At 39.2% G+C, this 21,313-nt stretch overlaps 1 protein-coding gene across 2 annotated transcripts in view; it reads left to right on the forward strand.

Annotated features, from left to right (window-relative positions):
• The first annotated feature begins 586 nt into the window (after window positions 1–586).
• The window catches only part of PDLIM3 (PDZ and LIM domain 3), a 30,969-nt gene continuing 10,242 nt past the window's right edge, over window positions 587–21,313 (forward strand). The window contains exons 1-4 of one of the 2 annotated variants that reach the window (XM_045998253.1): window positions 587–803; window positions 10,484–10,635; window positions 12,278–12,362; window positions 20,816–20,883. In XM_045998253.1, the coding sequence (XP_045854209.1) occupies window positions 711–803; window positions 10,484–10,635; window positions 12,278–12,362; window positions 20,816–20,883 (398 nt within the window). In that variant the 5' untranslated portion in view covers window positions 587–710. Of the gene's footprint in view, window positions 804–10,483; window positions 10,636–12,277; window positions 12,363–20,248; window positions 20,437–20,815; window positions 20,884–21,313 lie in introns of both variants that reach the window. The other variant, XM_045998252.1, reaches the window with a different exon arrangement.

Raw genomic sequence — 21,313 nt, forward strand, 5'->3', positions numbered from 1 at the left:
ATTATATCTACCCATAAACATATGCGACTGTGGGTACTTAATTGCAGAAACGCTTAGCAATTATTGCTTCTGTGCCAGGCACTGTGCCAAAATAGCTCACGGAATTCTCGAGGTCACCCTACCAGAGAAGTACAATTAGTACTCCTGTTTTACAGATGAAGAAACTGAGACTTAAGGACATCGGGTAACTTCTCCAGGGTCACACAGCTAATAAGTAGATACCAGCGCACTCAGAATTGCTAAATAACTCACTGCATTTATGAAGCTTTTATTTTAATTGGAAGCACAGAAGCTGTGGTTTCACCGCTTTTAACTTTGAATGGAGCGCGCCGCTGAGCGAGCACAAGATAAACAGGAGGACAGGTGTCACTTTAAGAGACTCCTGGAGGCTGTAACCCGAAGCCTCCTCCAGCGCCCGAGGAAAGGTCTGGGAGGCTGCACCCAGCCGGTGCTGGTCTGTAAACTCCCGTGGGTCTGGCGCGTCTCTTTCTTCCAAAGTTGGAGCTCTCCTTGGTGGGAGGGGGTGGGGAGGAGGGTAGGCCAGTGACGTCACTCAGGAGCGGGGATAAAGCTCCCCGGCCGCAATCTGGGCGAGGGCACTCTCTGGGCAGCGCAGTGGCTGTGCCGCTGGGAGACCCTTGCGGTGCGCAGGGCCGCCCCTCGCTGTGCCCCAGTCCGTCCCCAGGAGCCAAGGCCGCGCCGAGAGCACTATGCCCCAGAACGTGGTCCTCCCGGGCCCTGCGCCCTGGGGCTTCAGACTCTCAGGGGGCATAGACTTCAACCAGCCTTTGGTCATCACCAGGGTAGGTGTTTTCCGTTCTTTCGCTGCAGGTGGGGGGCTGGCATGCGGCGGGTCTCCCTGGGCGGCAGAGTGGCTGGCTAGTGAGCCCCGGGTGCGCTGGTGGCGGGGAGCGGGGGGGGGGAGGGGGTGGTCTTCCCCTTCGGGCCCACAGTTCGAGGGGCGGCAGCAACTTGGCAAACTGAAGCTGGGGGGATGCAGAGCAACTCAGAGGATTTACAAAGTCGGCTGCAATGGTCTCTGGCTGCATCCTCTCCGTCCCCAGCAACTTTCCAGGAGAGGTGAACTGACAGTGTGATTCCCCTGGGCTTAGAGGAGGCTGGACTGCGAGGGCTGGGGCGGGGCCGGGGCGGGGCGGGAGGGGCTTCTGCCCTCCAACCCACCCCCCACCCCCCCATCCCCGTTTCCTTTCAGGAACAAAAGAAATGAGGTCCCAGAAAGAAAGGAGAAAAGACTGACAGTGGCGGTTGCTCCTCGGAGCTAGACGCACACCTGAGCGCTTTTCTCCTATGGATGAGAACTTCAGCACAGAGCTGATCCCAGGGCACAACCTGGGTCGGCCAAGTTGGAAGCGCTCGTATCAGCCCAGACAGGGAAAATATTACTAATGTGTTTTCCTAGGTTTCCAGGCATTTTGAAAAAATATTTTCCAAAGCTGGGAGTTTGGCTTAGGAATCATCACCTATAACTCAAACTACAAAGAAAACGCGCCAGATAGTTTAGTTTACCTGATGGAAAGTCACCAGTCAGCCTAAAAACTCTGAAAAATAATATTTTACTATCAGGGTCAACTTTCCCTTACTTAATATTTCCTAGAGTATTGTCTAATTAGAAAAAATAGAGAAGAAAAAGGAAATTTGGGGATTTCTGTCCTGTCAGTAAATTTCTAGTCCGTCTAGTGGATTTTTTTCCTAAATCAAGTGTTTGTCTTAATAGAAAGTTATTGTTATTTCAGTTATCAATAAAACATAATCTAAAAGCATAAACTTCCAGAATATTATACTTTTCTTATGTTTTCTTTTTTCCTTACTGCTTATACTGTGTATTTTATAAATGTATGCTTTATAATCTGATTTACTCATATAGATGTTTGAACAAGGTAATACCTTTTAAATTCTGTTCAACTCATATATCTAGGAGATTTGGGCACCACTGTCTTTTTTTTTAATATTTTATTTATTTATTTGACAGAGAGAGAGGTCACAAGTAGGCAGAGAGACAGGCAGAGAGAGAGAGAAAAGCAGGCTCCCTGCTGAGCAGAAAGGCAGATGCTGGGCTCGATCCCAGGACCCCGAGATCATGACCTGAGCCGAAGGCAGAGGCTTAAACCACTGAGCCACCCAGGCGCCCCCCAATGTCTTTTTGAAATATCTCAAAACATGTACCGTATGTACACATACCATGGAACATTTCAAGCTTTGTTTTACATTTTTCAAAAACATATAAACACATCTGACATGTGTTTTTGTATGAGACATGAAAAGCTAACATACCCCCCAAAATGTTCCCAAGTAAATTAAGCAGAAAATGGTTCAGTGATCTGGGCCAAGCAACGAATGCCTTTTATGGGTTTACCAACCAAAACAGTTTCCATTATCTCTACTAAGAAATATTTTTAAAGTTTCTGAAGTATAGTTTTCATTTGCTTAGATTAAAGGAAAATGAGCTTTCGAATCCTAACAAAGGATAAATCATACTTATAGTAAATTCTAAAAAAAAAAAATTTGTTACCAAAAACTTTTAAGTGATTTATAAAAGAAATGTCTTGCTATTAATATGTAACATCTCAATATGATTAATCCTAGGTTTGAAATGTTGAGTTGTTGACATTATAATCAATGTTTATTTTAAAGCGGTACTTATAGATTACAGTTGGACCACAGGAGTTATTTTGGCAAATGTATTTGATATGACAATTATTATTTGGGAAGCCAATTCTTATTTGAATTTCTAATTATTGCTAATTTATATCCCTCATTTTGACATGGTTCAGTAATAATGCCTGACCATAAGTGCTGATTTCATTTGACTATGCCTTTTCTCTTCAATTAATTTAACTCAAGAACAGCAGGTAAAATTCAGCTATTTTGTATTCCGAGAGTCCCCCAAACCACGCACATAACAGAATCATGTTGAATGAATGAAAGCATATTCCCTCGAATTTTTTTGCCTCCGTGAACACCTAATTGAGAATGTCTCCACTGAAATTATAAGAACAGTTAAAATCACTTACAAAATTTTAACTAAAAGACCTTACACAAAGCTAATTATCAATGTTGCAATTAAATAGTAAAATTCCATTTTATAGTTATTGTATATATTAAAAGGTAGTGAATAAGATTGTCTGTGTATTATTGTACTCCTTTGCTTGCCATGAATGTCTCTTAGAACCTTTGTATGGACTAACTCCCTTAAACCTCACAGTAATTCTGCAAGACTAGCAGTAGTAATACCTCTTTTTGTGGATGAGAGAATGAGGCTTCAAGAATTTCACTAACCTGCTGATGGTCCCAAGTGGTGGGACAGAATTTGATAGTAGTTCTACCTGCCTCCAAAGCCTGCATTCTGAAGTCCACATGTGTAAGACAAAAAGCAACCAAACAAAATCTGTTTATTGTACAGATCTTTCCAAATACATGTGCCATCCACTTCATCATCTGCTCCCACTGATTCTGTATCTTTAGGATCCACCACTTCTCTTCGTTCCTACGACTGTCCCTATTCAAGCTTCCATGACTTCATGCCTAGCTCTGTCTCCCCTCTCCAATTCACTCTGCATATTTCTTACCAGCCATCTTTGGGAAATGCTAGGTGGCATCTAACCTCCCCGTTCTTAAAAATCCTTCAACAGCAACACCAACTAAAGGGAATAAAATGTGTGGTCTCTGAGCACATTCATTGCCTTCATCCTCTTCCCAACTCACGTTTCCAACTTTATTTCCTCCCTCTCTCTTTCTTCTCTCTCCCTTTCCTCTTCTCATTGTGTAGATAGACAGTTGTGTCACTATCTCAGCCAATTTACAATTTCTCCATCAGTCTACACCCACTACCATCTTTCTAGAGATTTCTCCTCCCCACCCTATCCCACTGTCCTCTGCCTAGGAAACCCAATCAAATATCACTCCCCAGCCTTCTCCTCATAATAAGCATTTTACCATTTGTTACCATAGCTTTTGTCCTACAACCTCCCCTTACATCATGCCTTGTACCACAGACGTTTGAGTACATCTGTATCCCACAAATTGCATGCTCCCTGAAGGCAGGAACTTTTAAATTTAGGGGATGGTCAGTGTTGTGCATCATCTATGTGACAGAAATATAGACACAATATGAATGGTTGATTAAATTGCTCACTTTTTATATAATTATTATTATCATAATAGGTACAGGTTATATCCTTGAAGATATTCCACAATAAAAAAAGAGAATTTCTTTATTGTTCATTGATCTGTTTTAGTTAAGCTCTTAAGTATGCAAAGAATTGAGAAACGAATGCCTGAACTTAATACCACAAAAATTCCTATAAATGAGATACATTCTTCAAGCCAAATCAATTTTTGTCTTCCTGCAAGCTATCACTTTCCCTCCCTGCCTCACACTTTGCAAACGCAAGTGCTCCTAGACAGCGGGCCTCTACTCCACCAGAGCTGGGTGAGAGGTTTACAAATGTAACTCTCTCCAGTGACTGAAATTACAGTTCACAAAATTAGGACAAAGTGTCCCCGTCATAGAAATAATTTACAATCTAATTAATCAACCAGGTGAATCCGTATCATAAGAGACACCAGAAGTAATGAAACCAAACACCAGACATTCTATAAAAAAAAAAAAAAATTCAGCAATGGGTTGTGATAGACACATTTGGTAGAAAAACAGTTTTCTAGGCAATAGGTATGTGACATATCGTGCAATAGAAATTTGAGTTGTGGATGTGGAAGGGTTGTTCCTCCAAACACCGTATATAACTGGTCTCCGCATTTCACAGAATAAATCTGAGGTTCACATCGCTAAGTGAGCAGCTTTTCTTCTTCTGCCCCGAAGATTCTAAGAAGTCTCTTTCTTTTTTAAGTGTTTGGACCACCCAGAAGGTGGATCACCATCACAGCCAAGTTACAGATGGTTTGTTTTCACAAATGGTCCAATTTGGAATCAAGTGCAAGTTTCTTTTGTGTATATGATGTAAGATTATTATATACATCTGATGCTGGTATGTCCTTTCTCACTCAATGCCTCTTCTCCCCTACTTCTTCCTCCCTCAGTCCTTTCCAGGGCATACTTAGGGCCAAGATCATTGTAACTGGAAACACTCTATGGACTTGGGTACCAATGTAGAAAATGTTACTGTATTCTCAAGTTTTGCAGGCTTGAACATAGAAAAAGTACATGACTTTAATATAAATTATATTTGAAATTCGAGCTTTTTTTTAGAAAGAAGTGTTTACATTGAATGCAATCCTTCACCAGGATTCAAGTGTAGTAAGAAAGGTGATGGGAAAACCTATTTAATTTTATTATCCCAAAGACATGTCTGCATGGATATGCTGGTTCATATGTTCATAACTGTCCTGCATCCCACAAATATCTATTAAGTGCAGAACGTACCGTACGTGGAAGGCACTGTGGGGGATACAATTATAACTTAACAGGTTTCAACTCCCTGAGATGCTCAAATATGAGAAGAGAAGGGACATACTTGTACATGAACTACCAATACACAATGTGTTCAGGACTCCATGAGAAAAGTGTGGCCAAAGAGATAGGAAGAGTCCGGGCAGAGATTCCCTGCCTCGACAGGGAAGATCTTGAGCTGCAGAGTTAGCCCTATGAGGAATTGCAGATTTTTACTGCATCTAGACCCTAAGCAAGTTTCTTATACTCTGAGAACATCCATTTTCTCATCTTAAAAGAGAGTCCTGAGAATTCCGTGAGATGGTAGTTCTCAGAAATACAGTGCCAATAATAATAACAATACTGCCACAGTTCTCAATGCTGGCTGCACGTTAAGAGTCACCCAGAAAACATATGAAACTACCCATGCCCAGGTGCTACTTGCAGAGGTTCTGAAGTAACCCATATGAGGTATAGCCCTAGAAATGCAGATTACAGCTGGGCTCTAGAGGGCTTTAGAAGCCAGGTGGGGCACTGAAGTTTATCTGTAGACAGCAGAAGACAACTCAACACTGGCTTTCTCCCTATTTCAATCCATGCCCTACAGCACAGCCCTTCAGTGTATACTTGTCTTGTCCATACTATTTCACTTTTATTCTTAACATAAAAGTCTCACCAGGGTGTCTGGATGGCTCCCAGCCAACTCTTGATTTCAGCTCAGGTCATGATCTCAGGGTCGTGAGATGGAGCCCCACATAGGGCTCCACCCTCAGCAGGGCTCTGCTTGAGATTCTGGTCTCTCCCTCTCCCTCTTGCCCTCCCCGGGCACTCTCTCTCAAAACAATCAATCAGGGGCGCCTGGGTGGCTCAGTGGGTTAAGCCGCTGCCTTCGGCTCAGGTCATGATCTCAGGGTCCTGGGATCGAGTCCCGCATCGGGCTCTCTGCTCAGTAGCGAGCCTGCTTCCCTCTCTCTCTCTCTGTCTGCCTCTCTGTCTACTTGTGATCTCTCTCTGTCAAATAAATAAATAAAATCTTTAAAAAAAAAAGCAATCAATCAATCAATTAATCTTTAAAAAGAAGTCTCACCAGGGCCATCTTGTGCTTCCCTCATGTCTCCCACGGTAAGTAGAATATTATAGATGCTTTATCTGTGACTTTGTTTTTTTCCCAAACGGACCCAAATGATAGGTTGATGTGAATAACACAAATTCCCTAGTTCCTCTCCTAGAGATTATGATTTGTGATTCCAGGCATCTGAAGTAGAATGGGAGCCTTTATGTCCAGCAAGGACACCCACGTGATTTTTCCAATTAGACAGGTTTGAAAACATGTGCTAAGTGATATGGCAGTACTATTTTCAATGATTTCTCTAATGCTTTTGATATGTGAGACTCCAAAGAACCTAATAATAAATAATCCATTGAAAAACTCTTTGCCTCACTGTAGCTCTCTCTTCTGATTTAGGGAAAAATGTTAATAACAAACTATGAACAATAACATAGAGTAATTACAAAATATAGTAACAATATAATGTAATGCTAGGAAATAACATATCTTTACGTCTAAACAGATAGTTTAACTTACAAAAACCAGACCAATTTAGTGGTCATTTTCTTATCATTAGCCTAGCTGAACTTAAGAAGTGAAGGGACCATATGTTCTCCTTCTCCCTCATCCCTCTCTCTCCTTTTTTTTTTTTTCCCTTATCCACTACCTCCTTAGAGATCTAAGGACATCAGTCACTAGGTTGAACATAAAGTCAGAAGTGGGTCTGGCATCACCATCAACCACCTTTTTTTTTTTTTAAGATTTTATTTATTTGAGACAGAGAGAGAGCACAAGGAGAAGGAGAGTCCCTGCCGAGCAGGAAGCCCGATTTGGGGCTCAATCCCAGGACCCCAGAACCACACCTGAGCCAAAAGCAGACACTTAACCAACATAGACAATCGGGCTCCCCCAACCACCTTTCTTATTTGACTTCTGAAACCATTGCTGACATAGCCAAACTGCTGTTCTCATCTTAATACAGAGCCAGAGGTTACTTGAACATTTACCCTCCTTTGAAAAAATAGTTTTCTTTGTCCAGGTTGTCTTAAAGTTGTTGCAATGGTCAAAGTTATTAGGAAGAGCTTCACAAATATGATATTTAGAGTAAGTATAAGATAGTGTTAATACTTACATATTCATACACTTATGAAACTTAGTAATGTTCAGAATCAAAGTTCAACATACACCAGATGTCTCAGTTTAAAACTTATATAGACAGACACACACAAAACTCTACCTTCCATTTATCCCAACCAGAGCTAAAAAATGATGTTAGGCTTTTCTAAATCAAGATTGAGCATTATATAACAAATCTATTTAAGTATATTAGAAAACCTAGGTGAGGCTTTAAAAGAAAACACATTGAGCCATTCTTTCCCATTTTTTAACTCAAAGAATAGACTTCTGGTCTCTGATGTTCAAAAATAGATAGTACTGATTTTGACAAACTATAGCCAGAAAAAATTAAAAGTTTAAGATTATTTTTATCCCTGCAAGTCACACTGGGGATGGAAACTTTTATTCTCCTAACAGTTCTGGGCTTGGGAGAATTTCCAAATGGAAAACAGCTATGAAATGTCTCCCAAAGGCTGGGAAATAATAATCCCCATTGTCTTCATCAAGCTTCTACCAACTGTTCTTATTGGAAAATAATCGTGATCACTACAGTGAGATGATCGCAGAAATGAAGAGAGTACAATAAACATTTTAGTGATGAGACTGAAGGTCTCAGACACATGAGAATTTAATGCCTTTGCAATTTTATTCATTTAGATGAATCTTGGCTATCCCTTAGAGCCATGAAGTTAAATAGAATCGATAACTAGATTAAGTAAATAGAGAAAAAAATGAATGAATGAATGATCCTCAAGTAAAATATTAGGAACAATCTGGTTTATTCCTGGAGCAATTTGAGGTTTAAGTCAAGTCCTGTACATTCTTCTGCTCTGAACAGTAGGAACTTGCAAATGCAACAATGATGGGTTGACATTAATATCTATAATCTTTGGGTATATAGGTAATCCTTTGGGTAGTAGTTATGTAGGGACTAGCTCTTTTTGTTTCAAGAGATCTATTTAAATAACCCTTTCATTCATTTTTAATTACCCATTAATTCCAAGTACTGGAATATATACCATGACGCATTAGAAATATACATAATATTATACATATCCTCAAGAACTTCCAGCCAAGTTGTGAAAACAAACAATACACAAGTAAATAAACAAACATTAAAGTACAACTTGTCTTCAGGAAGGAAATGAATAAAATGTAATGGTGGAGAATGATGGAGGGTGTCTGGAGAAGCTACTTCAGATGTTTGGGGAAGTCTCTTTGAGAATGTGACATTTAAGCCTAGACCTAAAGGATCAGAAGGAGCAACTGGGTGACGAGTTGGTGAAACATTTCTGGCAAAAATAATAGCGCATGTAAAACGCTGAAGAGGGTACACGCTTGGTCTATTTGAGGAACTGAAAGGAATCTGTAATAACCACGGCACAGTGGGTGGAGGGGAACAGGAAGATGTTAGAGAAGTAGGTGGGTAAGACCAGGTAAGGACTACTAGGCAGTTGTAAATAATTAGGATTTACAAAAAAAAAAAAAAAATAGGAGTAGGAACAGCAATTAAAAACTGAATACTCAGTGTAGTGACTAATAATTTCAAATTTACTATCTTTTAAACATTTAATAACCACGTTTCCCATATCCGTAAGTATTTTTTTCATCTCCCCACACACTACCCACAGAAAAGAAAGAAAGAAAGAAAGAAAGAAAGAAAGAAAGAAAGAAAGAAAGAAAGAAAGAAAGAAATTCATGTGGGTTTCTTGTAGACAGCACAAAATTGGATCTTGTTTTTTTACCTAGTTTGGCAATCTTTGTTAAAACACAGAATATGATGTGGTCATACCATTTACATTTAATGTAATTTCTGATAAGGTTTAATTAAAATCTAGCATGTTGTTAGTTGCTTTTTATTTGTTCAATTTGTTTTTCATTCAAGGAGAAGACGCTGTGTCTGAATACAAACTTCTCTGGTGTCTGCAGTCCTCAGGGGTTCTAGACACTCAGTGTTAACTGAGAGTTCATCATTTTAGCTGAATTCTTTATGACCAAAATGGTGCCCCCATCCTCCTCTGTGCTCTGATACCAGTGATACAATTTACGTACATCTTGACTTTCCTTGGTGGCACCTGTCTTTCCTTAGATTCCAGGTTTAGTTGGTTGCTCTGCAGCTTCATCTCTCTGAATAGTTCAAGAAAAGTTATAATTTTGTATATTATATGGTATCTTCTACCTACTACAAAAGTGATTCTCTTTCTAGTTTTCTACATCCTAGATGCCCCTTCATGTGAATTTTATTTTATTTTTTTTTAAAGATTTTATTTATTTATTTGACAGAGAGAGATCACAAATAGGCAGAGAGGCAGGCAGAGAGAGAGGAGGAAGCAGGCTCCCCACGGAGCAGAGAGCCTGATGCGGGGCTCGATCCCAGGACCCTGAGATCATGACCTGAGCCGAAGGCAGCGGCTTAATCCACTGAGCCACCCAGGTGCCCCCCTTCATGTGAATTTTAAAGATCATTACTTGTAAGGATGCTACAGTAGCTTCAATTCAAATATAAATGGTCCTTAAATGTGGTGAAGTTGTACTCCCAAATCGGGAGTTATGGATTTAAAAAACCCTAAAGAATAAATTATTTTATTTAAAACAAAGAAAATAGGTCAAAAGAAAGGTCAAAAAAAAAGGTCAAAGAAAATAGATCAAACAGGTGTTAAGGAAGATGCTTTAGAAGAGAGTAAGAGATGTCATGATAGATGAAGTGTGGTTAGTAAGAAACAAAATTATTTAGCATGGTGGAAAAATAGAGCTAACACAGTTGATCATTTAAGAGTTATTTCCAGTTAGATTTAAAATTCTCTGCCCACTGAAACTTTTAAAATGTTACCAAGCTGAAATATAAATGTCAGGCACAAAACTCAAGATATTGCAGAATGTTGGTTTTTAAATGATGCCATGATTTCTTTCAGATTACTCCAGGAAGCAAGGCGGCAGCTGCCAACCTGTGTCCTGGAGATGTCATCTTGGCTATTGATGGCTTTGGTACAGAGTCCATGACTCATGCTGATGCACAGGACAGGATTAAAGCAGCAGCACACCAGCTGTGTCTCAAAATTGACAGGTGCTTTTTAATTAATGGTGTTAAAATGTGATCTGTTTTGCAGAAGAACCTGAACCAGAACTAAAAATGATTTCACCCTCCCAGTAAGAAAGAGTTTCACAGGACCTAGAATTTTGAATTTTGACCAGCATTATTATTATATTTTTTTTTTTTAGTATACCAGCCACTTTGGTCTATTCTTCACTGATGTCAGTTAGTCTAGTCACTGTTAAAAAACTATTTCTAAAAAGAATTTTCTGGAATGTCAGAATAAGGGAAGAGGCTAAAAGAATTCTTTTTCTTGTTAATTGACTATGAAAATAGAACACGAAAATAGAACCACGAAATAGTACTGGCCACAGAAACCCTGCACAGAACAGCTATTTGTACTGCTGTTCTGAATGTGGTAGAGAATGGAATAGAATTTAAAGATTCTCCTAAAAGAATCTCTTGACTTGCAAAAATGTGAGCATATTGAAAACTGGTTGCTAATACTGTTTATGCCATTGGCTGTTTTGTACAGAATTCAACCCAGAAGAATCTGACAAGGTGTAAAGAGTGCACATGAAGTGAGAATATTAGAAATGAGACATTTATAACAAAAAAAATTAAGAAATTGAATCTGATCTTTGGCCATCATGGGCCTGATCTGAAGTTGAATTGTGAAAATAATGTTTTGTTATAGTGGTCGTTAGTGTGTGTTTATCCTGTTGCTGTATTATTCCCAACTTTCCCTGCTGTGGTTCAGAAGGCCAATCAATCAGCCAATCTGCCATTTCAGGGGTGAAACGGACTCTTTCCCTATTTATTTAAAACTAGTGTTCCTGCCAAGCACACAGTCCCTTAGGGGCACATGGTCCCGAAGAGATACATGAGAAGGACATGAGATTGGATAAAGCTCATTTCCTTGATGCCAGCAGCAAATCCCCTTGGCATACCATTCACTGTCTCCTGTGGTGGCCTGGGTAGGATGGGAGGGAAGTAGAGGAAACCTAGGGAGTTTGCCCTGTGGTCATCTGCCTCCAGAATCTTCCTCTCCTGCACTGTTTCTTGCAGGTACAGCAGACCTACTTTCTCTAGAAACTGTACAATGTCTTTGCCTTAGTCAGTTCGGGCTCCTACAACCAACATACCATAAACTGGGTCACTTAAACAAAAATTTAATTTTCACAGTTCTGGAGGCTGGAAGTGTGAGATCAGGATGCAGCATAATCAGGTTCCTGATTACTTTGTCACATGGCATTTCTTGGTGTGTGGACACAGAGACCAGCATCTCCTGTCTCTTCCTCTTTACATAAGGACATTAATCCTATTATGACAGCTCTACCCTCGAGACGTAATCTAATCCTAATTACCTCCCAGAGACCTCACCTCCAAATACCATCACATTGCAGGGTAGGGTTGCAACATAGGAACTTGGTGGGGGGACACAAACTTCAGTCTATGGTAGTCCTCCATGCAATTTTTATCTATTCAAGTTTCCCCAAAAGTATCCAAAAAACTAATTAGATGGGAGAATACAGAATAATGAGCAAGGAGTATTCCTTTTGCTTAAATTATCAAGGCTCAATGGTATTTTCATACACAATAATGGGAGACTAAAGTATGCTAAAACCAGAAATAATGTTAGAATTTGGAGTTGACAAAATTCTTTTATTCACAGGGCAGAAACTCGCTTATGGTCTCCACAGGTATCTGAAGATGGGAAGGCTCATCCTTTCAAAATCAACTTAGAATCAGAACCACAGGTATGAATTTTAGAGTAAATGATATTCATGTTTTATTTCCTTTTAAATGATGTGGATGCCTTCCAAGAGGAAGAAATGACAAATAAAAAATTGGAATAAGCCACACAATGGAACGATTGTCTGTCTTTACCCTGTGAGATTAATTTATATTTTCCATGTCTTTTTATATCAAGAGAAAAGAGAAGTATCCCTAGACAAGTGCCTTGTTAAAAGACAAATGTGTTCTCGGGACAAATTTGGCTCTATCTACGTACAGTCCACTTATTTTTTCATTCTTTATGATGGACTTCTGCCAAATGACCATGACCGAATCCAAGAAGTTTAACATATTAAAACAAAGCAAAACGAAATTAGTGTCTACCATTTGAAACAGGTGTCTCCAATCTAATAATTATTGTGAACTTCAATTCTTTGAGGTCTTCGTCCAGATCTTATTTTACATCCTTTTTTAATTCTCAGTTCTGCTGTTCTATAATTAAGTTTACACTACAAAAAGGGCTTTGCATTATGTAATCATGGTGATATTCTGCCCTTGCCATAAAATTACAAAAGATAGAGGATTTTCCCTTGAGGCAATTCTAATGAGCTAAATTAATCTAATAATCTGATGCTTATCTGATGATGTCTACTTTCAAAAGCTCCAAAAAAAAAAAAAAAATCCCTGAAATGAAAGCAACCCCCAGTTGTGCTGTGTGGGAAAATGTAATTAAGACAAGGATTTTAGAACTTCTCCTTCACCAGATGTTTCCCAAGTTTAGAGAGACAGATATATAAATTAGACATCCCTTTTTAAACAAGTATTCATACTAAGCGTATTATATATTAAATATTCCCAAACTATAATTTTCCTATGTATCTGTGGAAAATGCATTGAAAACACATTTGCAACTTACGCTTCAGCAGCATTTCCCTTTCCGGGATCACCAATTCCTGAATTTGTGCTTCCAGTTTCCTACTTTCTCCATGAATTTACCTCTACTTTCTCCTTGATAAAATACACTTAGAGTACCATGTACCTGTATCTCATAGGGCTTCTTAAAGATTTAAATAAAATACCATAGAAAAAGACCTTGGCACATTGAATTGCTCCTAGAGATATTCAATGTAGTGGAAGCTCTTGGTAATACTCGTATGATACCTGCCCCCCTCCTACCAGGCTGTGATGCGCAGGCCTCTGGCCTTTCCTGACAGTGAGATGGGAGGCTGTCCATGTGATAGGACTTTCTGGAGACCAGGAATGCTTTCCACATTACTATGAGAAGGGTCATTAAAAATTGCTTTGGATTAAAACTTTATTTTCAGTTCAAATACAATCCCCCTAGGAGAAGAAACATCCTGAGTAGCTTAACCTTTAGACAGCATGAGTTTATTAGATCCTTGTCCTGACTTTTGACTGAAGGAAAGGAAGAGCCTGAGCCTGAAAATCACTAAGAGCAGAGGAGGAGAAAACAGGCTGCCAAGCGAGTGAGCAGGATTAGATTACTATCAGTGCAGGCGGGAACTGCTGTGTCTGTTCTCTTTACTCGGGGGTCTCCCAGCATGGCATACAGCAAGTGCGCAATTAAACAGCGGATGAATGAAAAGAACAGAGGCTCTACTGATAAACCGCATTTTCTAACACTGCCCAGGACCACACCTGGGAACCAGCTCTCAGAATGGTGCTCAGCTGCCACCAGCCCCCACTGCTGTATGGCAAGAGCGGTCGTGCAGGTTGAATGGGAGTTAGGTCAGGTGAGAGCTCAGCTCTTCAGGAAGAGTGAGCGAAAGATGAAATAGACAAGACCGGTAATAACTGTGGTGAAAGGGGTCTGAATGCTGATGGTGGCTTACCCCCTGGCATCTGAGGTGGATTGGTGAATAATAATAATACCTCCAATCAATATTATCTTTGATAGAAGAAAAAATTGGAAGAAGAAAAAGCAAAGCTCTCCAGGCAGAGCTGTCACTTGGAGATTGTGCTTTGCAGTAATGCCCAAGCCCACAGCTTCCTCCCACCTTCACTGACTCATCAGATAGACGCAACACATGAGAAAAAGAGATCATGTGGTGTTTTAAAAAACAATGGGAAGAAGTGGAAGTTTAAGCCTTGTATATATGCATTAATTGACCCAAACTCTTATTATCACCAGGACAAAATGGATAAAATTCTGAATTTCCTTTCCATATATAGTACACATCCAAAATTGTACTACACCCTTTTGCAAATTATTCATTCATTCATTTGTTCATTCAACATTTCTCCTAATTTTTAAAATCCAGTTTCACCAATATGAGATGCTAAGGCATGGGGTCAATGAGACAGATCTGACCCAGAGTACCCCAAGGATCCTGGGCCATGTTGCAGTGTCTGGCATGTGGGTGACTCACCAAGTACTTATTAACCACATCTGAGCTTAGACCAAGATGGGAGCCTGTGTTTTGCTAATATCTCTCCAGAATTGGAGTTTAAGGGCAATTGTCTGAGTTTCGTTCTAGTACAAGCCCCTTTTATAAGTCTGTAAGTACTAACTTATGACCATGATTGTCCCAAGAACTGGATTTTTAAAAATAGGCCCAATTTTAAGTACTCTGGCCTCTCATCAATCATGTATTCATCCACATGCCCTACATTTTGGGATGGGGCAATATGGACATGTATGATAGTACAAATGGGGAAAAGATAAAGGATGAGATAGGTTTGGGGGTGGGGGGAGTGAAGATTGGGTTAAAGACTCCAGAAGCCAGTTGGATAGAGCCTTTGAACATTCCTTTAGTTTGAGTCATGACTAATTCTTACTGGCACCTCCTCCAAGAGGCCAGTATTTGAAGGTCTCAGAGATAAGAACCATTTCAATTCTTCCCCTAATGGGCCAAAGGATTCCTGTCCTTGGATCCTCAGGCCAGATTTCTGCATGATGAGTTCACCTAACTTGGCACTTCAGATGGGACATTCCCTACAAGCATAGTTAAACCCTTGCTATCCAAAATGCCAAAGCATAAACTTAACAAAATGCAGTGTTTAAAAAAAAAAAAATACAAGCAGTGAATTTAACTTGGAGCATGAGAGCGGGAAAAAAGCTAAACTGAGGTTATATTTGTCTTATTTTATCTTTTTAGTTAACACAAGCCATGCAAAAAGAGGTCTTGCAAAGGAGGTCTTCCCCCACCCCCACTCCCACCCCAAAAATGGAAACTCTGCAAATAAAGCAACTTTCTGGACAACAAAGATGTGTCCATCTGAGAAACACATGCCATTACTACATCAAGCTTTCAGATCCTGCTGTAGATAAAGGGCCATTGAGCAATACAGTATTTGAGTTCTTGTTTCTCAACCCGAGTGAAATTGTAACTGCAAGCTTTGTGACTTTTGCTATTAGAATATAATACTCTTTCATTTTAAAAATAATATATATCCTTTGGAGAAAAAAAACCACATTATATCCTATCATCCAACCCCAGCCACAAATAACAACATGTTAGTGTATTTCTTTCCAGTCTTTTCCCAATGCGTAGATTTAGGCTTTGGAGACTTTTTCTTACATAGTTATAGTAATAATTGACATGAAATTTTAATACCTAGTTTTTTTTTCACTTGTCCATGTTTTTATTAAATAGTTAAATTTTGTCTTTATCATTTTAGACTTGGATTTTCAGCTTAAATGGATGCTTAGAAGGTATTCCTAGCCTTTGAATAAATGTTATTTATTTATAAGAAGTTATATATGTATATATAAAAAGTCATTCCAGCGATTGAATAAATGCCTTTATACAATCCCGAACATGGCCTATGAGCAGACATATGCATTTTCCTATGCAAAGCATTCTTGCTCTAGACTAAAGGTACGTTTTTAGAGCTCGGGGTCCTTCTCCAAGTCTGGCATTCTCAAATAAAACATTAGCCTCCTCTTTGTTTACGTTAGTTGAACAACTAAAAATTATAATGTAGTTATCCCATACAGGAAAGATGCTTTTCAGAAACAAAAGTCATTCTTTCCTAAAAGAGAAGATAGCTGTGTCTATTTCCATAAAAAGACTGCATCCTTGCCATAGAAGATTTGATGATAAAGATATATAGAAACAACACACAAAATCAAGTGAGATACGGGTTAAAGTTGTTTATATTTTCAAAAAGATACATTTATCCTATAATTTGTTGATAACTGGAAGGTGGACTACACAAAACAAGGTTTTGTAAACCCCATTCCCCCCAAACTCTTCTCCTATTATATATGGGAAATACTTGAAACAGATTGCTGGGGGGGGGGGCAGGAATTATAAGAGTGACTTTATTTTTCATTTGAGGTAGGGGTGATGATTGTTCATAAATTCCAAACATAAGATACCATCACTTGTGCCTTGGTCAAGTATATGATCACTTGATACAGTTTGTTTACCTTATTTCCCCGCCACTGTTTGTTTGTTTGTTTGTTTGTTTTAAGACATAAATAAATAAATATATGCACATTATCAAACATGTTGTTTCTGTTGGAGCTGGTAATTGCCTCAGTTCTTGAACTGAATCTCCATCTCTGGACAACTTCTTCCAGTAAGAAGTTGAAAGGTGGTCGTGTCTTTGAATGCTGTCATTGCTGAGGTCATTCTAAGAGCTTGGGAGATGGTTGTCAAGACCTGCATTCTCCCTGATCTCACCAAGTCTCTGTCCAGTTACCTAGCTTTGACTCTGGCAGCTCGAGCATTTTATGAATTCAAAATGTTATTCCTTAATATAAGGAATATAAACAAGGAATGACATTTTAAAATACCATTGAAAATGCGCTAATTAAGGGTAGTGAGTACTTCTTGAATTCCTAAGAGATGAGAGTCACTTGGATGCTGTTGTCTGGGAAAAATAAACACAAGAGCTGGACTACATTGACTGGTATATAATTTTTTGCTGGTATTTTCTGATACTACTGATTTTCCTGAAAAAGTAAGAAGGAATTAAAGTGGAATAGCAAACTTCTCATTGCTTTTGTCTCTTGATTCTGTTTGACCATCAACAATGATGTAAGATTTGGATAGAATGTTGCCTCTCCGTGCCATACTTAAATGTTTACCTTTGATGTATACACTTCATTGTGCTTTTTTTGGAATGACTCTAGCAGCCCATAAACTAATGCTTTGCAAAGACTAAATACAAATGTTTGAAGGCTCTCTTAGAAACACTTCCTTTTATGATCCTTTTATGATTATATGCAGAAAATAGAAGGGCTTTTTTTTTAACTTTGACAAATTACACATTTGCAACTTTTACAATATATAACCAAAACTGAAAATAGCAAAGAAAAAGCTTGGAGCTCATTAACTCATATGCTGCTTTTTGGAAGCACTACTAGAGATTATTAGTGCATAAATATTTCCAGAGAAGTTGCCTCATTTATAGGACAGTCACCATCCATGTTTATTTTTCATTTTAAGACAAAGAAGTAATAAGGGCTAAAACATTTTCCCCATAAAACCATTATATGACATTAACTAGTTTTTATATATTAATTCTATTTACAGAGATCTTTTTTTTTTCATTTTATTTATTTTTTCAGTGTAACAGTATTCATTCTTTTTGCACAACACCCAGTGCTCCATGCAAAACGTGCCCTCCCCATTACCCACCACCTGTTCCCCCAACCTCCCACCCCTGACCCTTCAAAACCCTCAGGTTGCCCCAACCTCCCACCCCTGACCCTTCAAAACCCTCAGGTTGTTTTTCAGAGTACATAGTCTCTTATGGTTCGCCTCCCCTCCCCAATGTCCATAGCCCGCTCCCCCTCTCCCAATCCCACCTCCCCCCAGCAACCCCCAGTTTGTTTTGTGAGTCAATCGGGCAGAACTGAAGGACTCAAGCTTTATGGAATTAAAACTTTTTTTCTTTTAATTTAAGTATGCCTTAAAGATTTCTGTAAATGGAGAATCTATTTACAGAGATCTTTAAGGCATACTTAAATTAAAAGAAAAAAAGTTTTAATTCCATAAAGCTTGAGTCCTTTAGTTCTGCCCGATTGACTCATTTAATTAGCCTGAGAAATTTAAAATACACCGAAACTAACTGAGGCAATTAGCCTCCTGTCTTCTTTTATAGCAAAAGGAGTAACAAAGGCTTGAATCACGGCCACTGTCATTACTTAAAAATTATTTCCAGTTCACTTTTTTGCATGCTATAATAATGGCTAATCAGAATGGTTAATCATAAAAAGCCAATCAAAATTCATTATTAAATCAGCTAAAACAATCAGATGGTATCACTGTGTCAATGTTTGACTACACAACTTTTCACATGTTGTGGGATTCAGCGTTATTCTAAAGCCACATTTGGTGGTTTGGGTCATCCTGCTACCTAACAGCAGCAGCCATATTTCCACCCAACCAACTCACAGGCAGTGAGCCACTCTTCTGGAGGTAATAATAGCAAGTCAGTAAGACATTAGTCAGTCCAACCACACTATAGGATCACAAGCAATTATTCAACTCAGACCTTACAAAGTCAAGAGCTGCTGTACTGTGCTGTCCAAGGTTGATGAGAGAAAAGCTGCTGTTCTCTACCACCTCACAGATTTTCAAGTACCATGAGATTTGGGGCAGCTGGAGTCAAAGACTCCACTAGTATTCGAAGCTGCACCTCACTTGTCTGTTATAATTTTTAAGTGAACTCTGCCAATAGACCTGGATGGGGGAACAGGGACTATCATGATGACTGCCTGCTCAGAACCAGAACTAAGCATTTCGGAGCATGGGTCCCTCCAGGAAGTTACTGGTGGTTCCACCCCCTAAGAAAGGAAGACAGTGTCTTTTTCAAATAGAAAAGGACCATCTCACCATATATTCATTTGTAATGACAAGGAAAGAAAAAAAAAATGATATGAGCAAGAATATCACAAGACCTTTTTATTTTTTAATAAAAACAGCATCTTTTCAGTACCATTTCAAAGACACGTAAATGTTTGTACTAGTTGAAATCTGTGTGAAAAACTGGTGGCACATTCACAAAAGTAAATGAAGTCAATGTGAGTGTGTGGGCGGGAATATTGGAAAGATTATTCTCACTGATCCTGCCAAATGCAAAGATTTGGAAGAAGAGTCAGCTTGTGTGTGTATTTTAGCCTTCGCTTTTGGTTTTCTTCTGCTACTTAGAAGAAAAACATATTTAATGACTTACAGAATTACAAGTCTATATAAAAATTGGAAAACCTTCTCTCATAGGAAAAATAGTCTTCCAATTCTTCTTATTTGTTCTAAATTTAAGGTTAGACCTTAATGCAAATTAAGAATTTGGGTTTTTTACTAATGATGTGCTATATGTTGGCTAATTGAATTTAAATTTAAAAAAAGAAAAAAAAAGAATTTTTCTCTTTGTGGTAGGTATTAAGAAAAAAAACAAAACTTTTACTTGGATTAGTTAAAGTGATTCAGTATAGTGATTCACAAACGCTCCCTCTCATTCTGATTGTTTCGCTCCTCCATTTCCTAAAATGGAGAAAGCTTTATCAAGATATTAAGAGAAGAGAAAGCAAATGTAAGCTCTACTTGAGGAAATGTGAAGCATAACAATTATTCTAAATCCCAAATCTCATTTCTGACACGGAATTCCTGTCTTCAGATGCGTCATATGAGAATTTCTGAAAAGCTATAGATGTAAAAACTCGGTAGGACCAGACAAAAGGTATAAGGTTCAAATTCTTTCGTAATATTTCAATAAGATCGATTCCTTTGCACCATGCGGTGGCTGAGTACTGCGCATGTGAAGGTCACGGAAAATGCAGACAGGTTTATACTTACCTCCTCCTTGAACGTTGCCGTGAATCTTGCTGTAGGGTAAAGAAGCCTTGATTAACAATGGCGATGCTGTTGGTTTGCTCATTAACGGCTTTCTTGTGCATTCTGTGGCTCTGTGTATTTTGTCTGCCATTGTACAGGAGTTCAAACCTATTGGTACCGCGCACAACAGAAGGGCCCAGCCTTTTGTTGCAGCAGCAAACATTGATGACAAAAGACAGGTAGTGAGCGCTTCCTATAACTCACCAATTGGGCTCTATTCTACTAGCAATATACAAGACGCGCTTCACGGACAGCTGCGAGGTCTCATTCCTAGCTCGCCTCAACAGTAAGTATCTGACTCAGTTTCTGGCCGCCATGTTCTTAACAGTGATAGTGTGGTTTCTTCTCCTTTCCGAAGTCCAGCTCTTGCTGTTTTATTTTTACTTTCCTGAAGGCACAATCGGATTTTTAGTTTAAAGACAAGCATCCGGAACATGGTTCCAATGTTCTGGAGTCCAATCCGCCAGTTCCTGAACATTTCTAGAGAACAGAGGCTTAAAATGAAGAAATCGCTCTGGTCCCACTGTCACCCTTCTCAGTCATGTCAGTATGTGGTGGTAAATAATCCTCTGTGCAGGGATCGTTCATTTACTTTTACCTTAAAAGGAAAAAAAGAAAAAGAACTGCCTTCCACTGAGGAACTTTTTAACCCTTTGTTTTTACAGGATGTGAACTACTTTGAACACAAGCACAATATTCGGCCCAAACCTTTCATTATCCCAGGCCGAAGCAGGTCATAAGCTCTGAGATTTTGGTGTCTGGAGTGCATGTTTCTTTAGTAAATCCTTACTAATCACTAAGAAGAGTAACACATAGGTGTTTGGAGTGACTCTGCTCATCATGAAGCTTATTTCAAAACCAAGAAAAACAAACTTACCTCATAGAGTATTTAGGAGGCCACTAACCTCCATCTCTCAAAGTAAATACTGACAGGATTATAGGGCTGTGAAAAGTTAGGCAATCACCACGTATATTTATAACTAATACCCTGCTGTTCTGAGGATCCCTTCCAGAACACAGTGACCTTTGAGGCAGGCAGATGTACCCCATTCCCAGGTCAGGAAGGCCCAGCCAACAGAAACAAACCTGGAAACCAGCCCCAGGTCAGGAGAGCCCCAGTGCAGCCGTTCTGTTTGACATTCTCTGAGCAGCCCAACTCCACA

This window comes from Meles meles, chromosome 2, assembly GCF_922984935.1.
Source record: "Meles meles chromosome 2, mMelMel3.1 paternal haplotype, whole genome shotgun sequence".
In the NCBI taxonomy this organism is placed as follows: Eukaryota; Metazoa; Chordata; class Mammalia; order Carnivora; family Mustelidae; genus Meles; species Meles meles.